Here is an 11,926-nt window from a genome sequence, read left to right on the forward strand (position 1 = left end):
ATTAGCTTTCTACGTTTACAGGTAGGAAGTCTACAGCAACAGGAGACTCAGTGAAATATCTAAAAGTAGACATCTCAGGGGGTGAAGGAAAAAAAGTATATTGAGTTTTGTGCATTTTTATTAGATTTTCCAGATACTACAGAACATCCTTTCCAAGCAAGACCACTTCTATTATTTGATTAAATCTTTATAAAGTTTTCTTTTAAAAAAGAGAAAACTACCTCTCAGCCTACCTTTAAAAATATTAAAGATTCAGATGAATTTGAAATGCAAATTACCTTTAGCTAGTAAATGCAAGATTAAGCTGCTAGAGTTTACTTTCTGGCCAAAGCCAGAATCATTTAGACACTTGTAAAGATATTGGGTTCTGTCTGGCTTACTTGAAGGCTTTGCTTTTGTCAGGAAAATCCACAAATGCCAGAGGTTTACATCTGAAAGGGAGACAGAGGAGTCAACTTTATTCAAATAAATGAATAAAATGAGACATTCCACTGGGGCACACACCTGTGGAGGCTTCGCAGTACATAGGCTCCTTTTATCCTAAACTTCTGGCCGCATGTTGCCCTCTTCCTTTTCCCATTGGCTAAGATACCAGGAAGGCACAGCCTTTCCCAAACCGCCTACCACATATGCCCTCTTGAATCTACTACCTTACCCCAAAGCTCAGAAGTTCAGGCTTGTGTAGATCACTGCCTACACAATTTCAGGAGCCAGGCTGAGCTCTGCAACCAACCTGTTGCCCAGAGTTGGTTGCATTAAGAGAGAGACATTAAGACGTTAACATTTCAAAGACATTAACACCTATACCTTCACCCATCAAATTGTTTGCAAAGATGTGAGCTTTCCTCTCAATCCCTCCTTTTCTTATTTCTCATTTTTTCTTTACAAACCCCAGTTATTATTAACTTAACCCTTTCTAACAACCAGGAACACTTGAAACAGCCCCTCCCGACTTTTCCACCTCTGGTCCCTGCACCAGCAGTGGCAAGTAAATAGAGGGAATAAAGTAGACAGTGATAGTTCATATTACTCAATGAATCACTAGAGCTCCTTGCTGTGGCCACTGATAGCTGAGGTCTCCCATCCTTTTCTTCTTCCTGAGAAGTCCAAATTGCCAGGGAGTTAAAGACCTTGATTTGAGTATGATGAGTCCAGCTGTCCTGTCTGCTGTCCCTGTAATCCTGGTTGGAGGTTATGAACAGCAGAGGCCAAAGGCAGTGTCTGTGCTAAGGGGGCTTCCTGTCCAAGTCAGCCCAAATGACCTCAAGTGATCCCTACCAGTAAATCCAGTGACCTCAAGTCAGCACAAATGACCTCAAGTAACGCCTGTGACCTCAAGAACCTCTGATGTTTTGCACCCTCAGTTCTCATGGGGGAGCAGCCTGCAGCACCCCACAGCAGCACATCACAACCAGGCTGGCTGGGGCAGGGATGTGAAGCCACGTGAACCCATGTGTGAAGATTCTCCCACAGCTTCCCTCCCAGCCTGGTCCCTCCACTCATATTCTTCTCATGGAGCTGGCTCCTCAGCATCAGGATCTGAGCAAGCCAGAGAATGCATCTGGCTCATGGCAGCCCTTCAATTTTGCTGCACCCAGTCAGTAGAGAGTCTTAAACTGGGTTAGAAAACGCCCGAAGCAATGAATATTGTTACACAGAGAGAAAGTATAAAACAACTTAGTGGACACAAGCAAACTTGTGGGGCAACATGTCTCACCCTTCCTGGCCTCTCCCAACCCTGTACAATGTGTTTGAAGGGAATAGGCAAAGGCAGCTCTGAAGATAAAACACACACATATTCACCAATAATGGTTGAATAACATGCACCTGCTCATCTTTCCCACTTTATCAAAAGAACATTTTAAAATTTTTTCCCCCTTTGGCATGAAGTTCAAATTAGATAGATAAGTTCCCACGTCCACTAGGAAACACACTTCTTAATTCAGCATCGGCTCCAGTGTGGTGAACCCCCAGTACAACAGCAGATCCTGACACCCCTAACAATCCATTTCTAACGTTCTTTTTTACAAAGGGCTTATTGATTCCTTCCCAATCTCTTTTCTGATGGCTGCCGCCTTCCCTTTGGTCTCTGCACTTTTTCCCGTCGAGGGCTGTAAAAAATGTGCCATTATCCTTGCCTGTACCTTTACCTTTCCTTCATCCCCTCTTTCATATCTTTTATATACCTGAGATGCCTTTCTAACCAATTCCTGGAAAGGCCCACTCTGCCACTTCTCCAGCCCCTGCTCCCGCTGAGTGTGGGCTCTTACCACCCTCACTTTGAAGTAAACTTGAATGAAGACTATAACTCACATGGATTGTTTATTTCAGTTCCCTCAAACAAAAAGCAATTGAAAAACAATGATCAAGGAGTCATTTTTCAGAGGATGGGGTATTTTTCCTCTTAAAAACTGAGGAAAAAAACTCCTCCAAACTGAGTTTACAATGAGAACAAGTTGTTTGAGGTAGACACAGTCTGCTTGTACAACATGAGATACACTGACTGCCTTCTCAGGAGTTTTTTGTACATCAGCCCAAGTGCACACTCCTGGCCACCACTACACACTTCAATCACAACTGAATTACAGGACTGCTACTGCAAACATTGCCAAAAAATCTTAGTAACAGAATTCCCTAAGAAAATCTCTTCTTCTTGAAGGGGTTTATACTGAATAGTGCATATTTACTAGTTTTCCACAGTATTTCATATCTTTAAAGGGAACCTAATCAAACTCAGAAGATATCTGGTTGCTGCCATTAATACAATTTTGTTAATTTAAGAAATTTATTTCTATCACCATGCATATTACAATTTAACAAAAAGCAGTTTCCCAAGTTGTCTTTTCAATCACAGATTTTAATAAATCAGAGGAATACCACACTTGCGGCTTCTGATTAAAGTACTGCCTGTTTTCACTTAGTGCTCACTATCATACTAGCATTAAACTGCTTTGAAGCCTGTACTGTGTTTAGCCTTTCATTTTTACAGAGGACACCGCACTGCTTAACATGAAGGCTTTTATTTTCAGTCTTCAAATGACTAAAAAATTGTCCATGTTCAATTAATTCCAGGCATAGCATAATTTTTTTCCATTCAGCAATTTAAACTATAAATGTTTCACTAATAAATGAAAATTATGAAAACCAGAAGGGTACACTGTATGAAAATGTGTTTACCATATATTACCATATTTCTTAAAAGTTTAATTCATAGATATCATTCTAGTCATTGTTCCATTTTCCCAAAGCCTCTAGAATTTTTAATATTTTCCACTAGAAAACAAATAATGCTAACTATTTCAATTGTACATCTAATCTGATATTAAAAACAAACAGACAAACACTACTTTTTACTGATTACAGTAAACAAACTTGAATTATTTATTAAAACTCACGCTGTAGAGAAAACAACTAAAAAAATTTAATATTTCTTTTTGGGTTTTGGTTTTGTTTTTTCTGTTTAATTGGAAACAAGTATAACAATAAATAATGAGTGAAAATATAATTTCTTTATTACATTTTGATTGGAAAATACCTTACCTTGTTTGAGAGACACAACATATTCATGTCCCCAATGCTGAGAAATGTGGAGGATATAGCACATTTAGGCATCATTTGAACTGTATGTGACAGGCTCTCAGTCAGGTTTGGGGACAGGGGGTTATTTATCTTTTAATCTGACATTATTTCCTGTAAGAAACTCTTCTATGCATGTCTAGAGTAGGGGATCTAGGATGACGTGTTAGCTCTTAGATACAGCTGCTCTATTCAGTTGCACCTTTAATTCGTGTCAGGGCAAAACTCTGGCAATCTGGAAAGCCTCTCTTCTGATGTTGGTTTCCCCAGAAAGGCAACCCAAGTTTGTAGCACTGGACAGAAGCTGTGCTACACTCCAGCAGAAAGACCTATTTTTTTTCAGCTATGAAAACCTGCAAGATTAAGCAACTCACTTGAAGTAAGTTTACCAGCAGGTACAGAGAAAAAATTATAAAACTTGACAAAGGCATTGCATTTCAGCTTCATGGTCTAACATGAATTCTCTGTTTCTTTCACAGAAGCAACAGCAGTAAACATTAGCCACAGACTGCAACTATTTATAAACACCTGTGTGAAATTTCAAGTTCTTTCAAGCTGTTAAGCATGTGATCTGAATGCAAACAGGTACTTTCCAAACTTGACTGTACCTCTGCTTGAGCTGTCTCAATTTCAAATGTGCAAGACTCTTCTTACCTTACTGCACACAAAAGCTCCCAGCAGCGTTGAAAAACAAAGTAATGATGGGGATGGTATGACCAATTTTCTTTAACTGTCAGGCCTGTGATAGCATAAATTATAGACTGTGACTTCATACAAACCCTTGCTTTTTTACAATGCAGGGAGCCAATAAACACTAAATGAACATCACTATCATTACATGAAATAGATTCCAGTTTAAAAGGAAATCTTGGTCTTTGTGACTCCTTTCCTTACTTCACAGTAGCTGCAAAAACCCATTTGCAATACCATTCTGAAATCATTACTTTTGTTTACATTTAATAAAACATAAGGTTTTTTTATCACAGTTCACATTGCAGTAGTCTGATTTTGATTTATAAAAAAGGTCAGGACAATTTTATTTTTTTAACAATAGTCAGAAATCACTGTACCTCCCTTGGCAATATAATTACATCACAAGCTATTGCTGCTGTTTGCATTGGGTGCTTAAGCTTGTTAGAGGAGATAAAACATTCTTTATTACCTACAAGTAAATAAAGGAGCATATAAACTAATCAAATCCTCAAAGACCAGCTTCAAGAGATATACAGACAGGGAATGAGTCACACTGTAGGTTTTGGGTCCCTGGGCACAAATGTTCTTCTTTTAAGAAATTGAGAATGCTGTTTTCTTTCACCTTTATCACAACATCAGTGATAACAGTGACACAGTTTTTCAAATGTGGGTGGTCAATTGCTTCTATGCAAACTTCAGTAACTGCTGCTTGCAACAGAAGAGAAATGGGAGAAGATCAGCATAAGGAACACAAGCTTGCTAGGATCAACTTTTGAATCTGAATAAGCTTCCCAAAACTTCTGAAGGCAAGTGATAGCTTTGAGGTACTTCAGTTTTGGCTTCTTTGATACTCAATTTACTAATATATTATTAATTGTATTAATAATACTTAATAATTAATATTGAATATGAATATTAAGATTAATATTATTATGTTATTACTGAATCTGCTTCAAAACTCCTCCACTAGACCTCTTGAATTTTGAATCAAGTCATTGTCTGGGAACTCTTTATTCCCTAGAAGTTGAGGAGCTGAAAAATTACTGACTACTAAAAATTCAAGCACTCCCTAATTCTTGAGAAAAAAACAAAAATCAAGTATTACTTGTGTCTGTTCACTGTCTAGATTCCCTCCCAGAATACCACTTACACAAACATTGACCCAGAAACAGTTGAAGACACAGAAATGTACACTGTGTAAATAAAGGACACACAACAAAAGATCTCAATGAAGATAATTACATTCCTGAGTGTGGAGAGGAGTGATGACTCCAACACAGCATAGCAATGAAGTTATCCTGTCAGTGTGTCTTGTCTCAAATGAAAGAAGATATCATCAAAGATCATGCATTACAGATATTCTATCTCTACTAGCCAAATCAGCAGCTTTAATGGAATTTGCATAAAGTTTGTCTAGGTTAGGGTCTTCTACAGAATCCTGACAAGTGACAAGCCTGTCTCTCCCACCCCAAAGCATTTGAAAGCATCCCAAACAGCCTTCATATTTGAGCTAGGCTAGGCCTTGGGCAACCCACCTGAAGCAACTTCAGTACTTCACAGATGCTGTTCCATCAGAAGAGAACTGACCTCTGTACACAACAGACCTCTTTCCATAAAAGGAAGGTTTGATGCTGTGGCAAACCTGCAGGAGAGAGGTTTGTGTGTGGAGGTCGCAGGTGGATGAGGTTTAGGCAGAGAAATACATGAAAAAATGACAGAGGCAAATGATACCAGAGCATGCTGGCTGAGCCTACTGTTACTTGTTCCCCTGCCAGTGTGTGGAACCGGCTGTGAGCAGCCGGGAAAGCAACCATCCCTCTCTGGTGTTCTTACATATTTACTCAGCAATCACTCCAGCTATTTCACATGCATACTCAGGATTTGATTGCCTTTATTAACCAAGATCCAGACTCTAAACTATATCCCTCAGGTCAGTTGTATCCTTTCATTGATAGGGAATGATAACTGAGCATACTTCTGTGATTATCAGAATACTGCCTTGCCAACTGTTCACATCCACAAATATCAGTTTGCCTAATAATTGGGATAGCATATGCACATTTGGAAATGCTATTAAATTTAGTTTTGCTTATATATGTGACTTCTTTAAAGAAGCTTGCAATGCTGGAAGCTGGTTCTAGATAGAAAAGTAATATAATCATACCCATTTCACCACTAGCCCTAGGTAGAAGACAAAGCAGTACTGACTTTTGATATTTTATCTACAACTAACTTAGTGCTAAGCAGCTGGAAAAGTCACCTTGCCTTTCTTCCCTAGTGTTTTTATGTGTATAATGAGAGTAGTAGGTAAAGATGGCTTGCAAGGCTAACGTCACTACAAAGCTACACTTGATAACTAATGACTAATGTAGTTACTCGGATGTTATAAAATGATACAAAATATAAGCTACTTGCTAAAAACCCAGTCTTGACATCCAAAGCAGTAGGTGAAAATGATGAATCAGAACAGAAAAACAATGTCACCTTTGCACTCAGGCCTCAGACTTTTCTTTCTTGACTCCTCATTCAGAAAATGAGGATAAAGTATTGTCCCACCTAATAACGGAATCACAAAAATAAAGCTGAGCTCCCCACAAGCAAGTTAATCAAACCTCTGGTCTGGCTACATGTCTTTCATTTCCTTGTTATTGAGTTTATTGAGACTGCTCAGCTTGGCAGTCACTGGCTTGATTTAAGTGTTGCTGAGCCTTGCAAAGAGACATGGAAGCAGTAAATAGACAATATTTCTGTGAATAAGGGAACACGACTGGGAAGACTGTGCACAGGGACATGGACTCACAAGTTGCTGGTTCAGATTAAGGGCTGCCTCTGATTTACATGAGGGCTTTGTATGTAATTTTAACTTTTTATCAAAATTTTCCACCAGTCAATGGGATAATGTGTTCCAACATTACCAAGGAAGTAACAAAAAACACAGTAGCAGTTTTGAGGCACCCAGATAATGCAATAAAAACCAATAAAAACATAAACAAAGAGTTAATATTCCTGTGTAAAATCTAGTGCAGTTTTGCTGAGTGCTACAGGCTGGATCCCATACGGAGAGCTGAGCGCCTGCAATGACACAATACGTGATTAGCCAATTAAGACTATCGCGAAGTGGATACACATGTAGGACCGAATTAACATTGTACAATTTCTAGTCTTTTAATTTCCTAACTTTTCTGTGCCACATCTTCTCCTCTTCAGCAAAACAGCGTTGGTACTGCGAGACCCTAAGAGATGCATTAAACGCCGCTATCACTCGAGGGCTGCTTTCAAGGGCAGGGTCTCCGCTCCCCCACACCGCACCGGGACACAACACCGTGCGGGAGCCTCCCGCCCTCGCAGCCCGCCCCGCACCCACCTGCCGGGCTCATGGCTCCGCTGCTTGCGCTGTCCTGGCCACCACAGTCCCCTCCCAGGGCGCTGTCCCGGCCCCACGGCGCTGTCACGGCCTCAGGGCGTTGTCCCGGCCTCAGGGCGTTGTCCCGGCCTCAGGGCGCTGTCCCGTCCCAGGGCTCTGTCCCGGCCCCAGGGCGCTGTCCCCTCCCCGGGGCTCTGTCCGGGCCGCCGCCGCCGGGACGGAAGCGCGGAGCCCTCCCCGGCTGTGGCGGGGCTCGGCTGCCCCCTGGGCCCAGCCATCTCCTCCCCTGAACACGCACACATACACACACAGACACACACACCACACACACACACACACACGGCATGGCCCCTCCACCCGCGGAAAGAGCCCTCTGCTGTCGAGGTGGTCTGGGTGTGGGGAGAAAACGGGGAGGGAGTGGAGCTTTTCCAGCTGTGCAAGAGTGATGGGGTTTGGTTTTCTTTCACACTCATCCTGTGGAGAAAAACCCCTCAGGGACAGAAGGAACCAGGGAGGTGTCCCCCAGCGATCAAGTGTTCGGGTGTGGTAAGATTAGCACCTCCATGATATTATGCCATGTATTTATTTTTTGGAGTGGTGAAGAGTAAAACAAAAACTAAAAACAAAAATCGAAACTATCAGCCCATGAGAGAGATTGCAAAGGCTTCAGCTCACTGATGCACTGGTGACCAAATTTAGTCAGGAAACATCAGTCAAGGTGGCTTCTTCCAAGTACTAAATAAAGGCCAGACCCACCACAAAAAGCCAGAGTTTCCCCACAAAAAGAATTACAGAAAAACTGAAAGCCTTCTCAAAGAAGTTTCCAAAGGAAGCAAACCTTTTCAAACCACTTTGTGCGTGGATATGTGTTTCTTGCCCAGTCAAACTCCTGTGTTTCACCTTCTCTACCAGAACTTTAATGCTTTGGAGCTGATTTTAGTGAAACATGACAAAGGTTTTAAAGATCTCAAATGTGAATTTGCTAAGTATCAGTTTCAAGAGTGCAGGTGTCCAAAATAAAGAGGCTCTTCCTGAACTGAAGGAAAGGCTGCAGAATGAATTCAAGTAGTATTAGAAGAAGGAAAATTCACATAGAGGAAGTCTATAGATGTCTATCTATAGTTTATAGGTGTCTTAGTGTGACAAAACCATCACTGTTGACAATCAACTACAAACCAGAAATTGCAGGAGGCTGGACTTCAGTCTACTGGGGACTTCAGGGAACTACTTCTGTAAAGACTTGCACACTGCCAGGACTGTGTTCAGCTGAATTACTTGAAAAACTGAATCCTCTGAGCTGTTCCTTATTCTATCATTACATAGGTAGATACTTTTTTATTATTATTCTTATGTTTCAGAGGTTATTTTCAGTCACTTCTGCTAACATGTGGGTGGTTTTGGTAAATTTCTGACTTGGTCTGGCCTACCACACAGAGGAAACATCTAGCTACACAGACACTGTGAAAATCTGGACTAAATCCAGTCATGTCAGGGTACATGGGCATCAGGAAGAGAGCCTGGAATGCCTTCCATTGTTCCTTGCTGTTCATTTTTTACCTTCAGACTTTATTAATTTAAATGATGGGTTTCTGGACAATATTTCATTCCAGTACTGTATTTTTGGGTGCAAGGGGTGTGGCACTACAGTATCAGCAGTCTTGAACTGTGAGCAGGATAAGCATGAATGAGATATCTTATGATGGAGTATGAAATATGTTAATGATAAAACATTAGAAACACTGCATGTGACTATTTTTTCATGGCAATAATAATTGCTGCTTCCTAAAAGATGGGTTACATAATGTGGTTGGTGTGATTGAGCGTTCTGAACTGGGAGGATCTTCACTGTGGAAACAGGAATTCATAAGAAGAAAAGCAATCATTAAAATACAAATGTATTTGAATGTAAAAATAACTAAAATGGAACTTGGAACTCTCATTCCAGTAAAAACAAAACAAAATTAGAGGGTTGTCCTGGGTATCCAGATGAGGAACAAAATGGATTGTGATAGCCTAATTGTTTACATTTTGAAAACACTGTGGAAATGAGTCCTAAAAGGAAGAACACGACTTGCTGTACTCAGATTTTAAACCAAACAACAGGGAGTCTTCTACTAGTCAACGAAAGAAAAGCCTTCAGCAGAATCCAAAAGTGGGAGGCCCTGCTCTACGTGGAGGCCTTGCTGAGGCATTGATCAGTGCGCATGGCATGCCCGGAGGCCTGCAGTGGCCAGCAAAACCTGTGCTCTCCTCTGGTGGGCAAGGTGCTACGTGTAGGATGATGCATGTAAGGCTGGAAGGAGACAATCTGGGACAGGTTGCTGAGAAGATGGAGATTGAAGTAGGGCAAGAGTTGTGTTAGATCCCAGTTTAAGGGAGGATAAGACTTGGTGAGGATTGTGGCGGTCTTAAAGGATTACTTGGTGTAATGCAGGTCTCTCATCATGGTGGGTGCACTTTCACCTCTCCCTGCTGATGTTGAGGCTGAGTCTGCTGAGCCTGGGCTTTTAGTTGGACCCAACAGAGCCTTTGCTACTGAGCTCAACTAGTTTACTCTTGAACACGGGTTTTTCCTGAGCTGTGGTACTGCCATCACAGCTTTTGGGACAGTGATACTGGCCTGTCCAGGACAACGGTGAGAACAACCATGGGAGTGGTGAGCACCCTGCTGGTCTCCAGCTATTTGCAGCTCAAGACAGTGTTAGGTATACTGAGGCCTACAACCAGCAGTATTATTTCTTAGAGCAAAACAGCTCAATTCTCTAACTGCAGGGTTATTGCCATCAATTTATACTGCTTTACCAGCCCAGCCCAGAAGATTTTCTCTGGTGCAATGTCTGCAAATGACTAGATATTACTGCCAGTGTCAGCAGACTCTTACTTACAAATTAAGTTTCCTGTGGGGTCTGTCAGAGGTTGAGGTCCTCTCTACAATTCCAGCAGGAGAACTAGGTTTCCCCAGTTCTTCAATCTCCTAATGATTGCACTTTATACGTATCATAAAGCCACAGAATTTATAATTCATGCTGGAGGTGTAAGAACACTCACTGTTTCTAGGCAAGGAAAAACTACTTAAATTATTAAGCAACCTCAGCGAGTGGCATGAAGCAGTGCTGTATTAGAGGGAAAAGAAACAAAAAATCCATGTTAAATCATGAAAAACATGGGGAATGAAAAACTTGGGAGTGATATCAGTGTTGTGTTTAAGTTGTCTGGCTGTCCTCAGAATGAAATTTAAGTTTCAATTTTAATAAATTTACTTGAAATATAAGCTTACTTTCAAATATCCTAGATTCGTGACACTAATTTGAGGACAATTACATACTTCTGTAATGCTTTTTAGCTTTGGATTCTCATTGCTCTTGTCAAAACTAATTTCTTTTCTAATACTGCTTTTGTTTTTCCCTTTGTGAACATTCTGCTATTGTTGGAATACTGGCTTTTCTTTTGGATATAAGTAACTTTGAATACGTTGCCAGTATAACTTCCTACACATCTTACATATTTGTTTTCCACAGATCTGCTAAGGTTTGAAAAGCCTTTTTTTCTGCTAAGGAGCTTGAAAGGGTTTTGAAAGCTTTATTCACTGTTCATTACTAACTTAATTTTACTTGTAGGTTTCGTTGTAAAATCCACTGACAATATTGCTAGGTTATACGACAATACAGATAAAATTGCTCTGATAATATTGCTATGACCGCTAACATAATCAGTTGGAAATACTGCATGTCAGATGATAGGTTTTGTATTTTAGCGGAGTTTACATGTATTTTAGATTCATGCTGATCTTAATTTTTCTGCCTATGCACACAGATACTGCATTTTGATGTTCGATGTTACTGCAAGAGTTAACATGAAGTTAGCTGAGTGTCCACTCTTCTTTTTCTAGTGGAAAAAAGGAAAAACTAAGTACATGATTATTTCTAAATATTGGTTAAGACTTAAGGAGATATAGAAAAGAATAAATAGCTTGTATGATAGTTTTCAAGAAAGCAAGAAAATTGTATTTGAGACCTTCTTTTTGTTATTTAAGTTTACATGCACTAAAATAAAGCAGATCTAGAACAGAAAATGATTCTAAGAGAAAATGTTACTGTACACAGTAACATTCTCAGTTAAGAAAAAAATGGGTCAAATGAGACAAATATTTCTGTAGTACCATTATGATTAAATTGGTTAATGATGCACATGAAGCATAAGAGAATATAAAATAGATGGCCTGGAATATAAAAGCACTGCCAGTATGTCATGAAAAAGATTTGTGTCATTCTTTAATTTCATTCTTGTATGTAT

At 40.2% G+C, this 11,926-nt stretch overlaps 1 protein-coding gene across 4 annotated transcripts in view; it reads right to left on the reverse strand.

Moving 5' to 3' along the window:
* The window catches only part of BANK1 (B cell scaffold protein with ankyrin repeats 1), a 144,094-nt gene extending 136,112 nt beyond the window's left edge, over nt 1-7,982 (reverse strand). For all 4 annotated transcript variants that reach the window (XR_010083531.1, XR_010083529.1, XR_010083530.1 and 1 more), the window contains exon 1: nt 7,634-7,982. Coding sequence is in view for 1 of the 4 variants with exons in the window: in XM_063423158.1 (XP_063279228.1) it covers nt 7,634-7,646 (13 nt within the window). In the remaining 3 variants the exon portion in view is untranslated. The remainder of the gene's footprint in view (nt 1-7,633) is intronic.
* Between the last annotated feature and the right edge of the window lie 3,944 nt (nt 7,983-11,926).

This window comes from Prinia subflava, chromosome Z (genome assembly GCF_021018805.1).
Source record: "Prinia subflava isolate CZ2003 ecotype Zambia chromosome Z, Cam_Psub_1.2, whole genome shotgun sequence".
Classification (NCBI taxonomy): domain Eukaryota; kingdom Metazoa; phylum Chordata; class Aves; order Passeriformes; family Cisticolidae; genus Prinia; species Prinia subflava.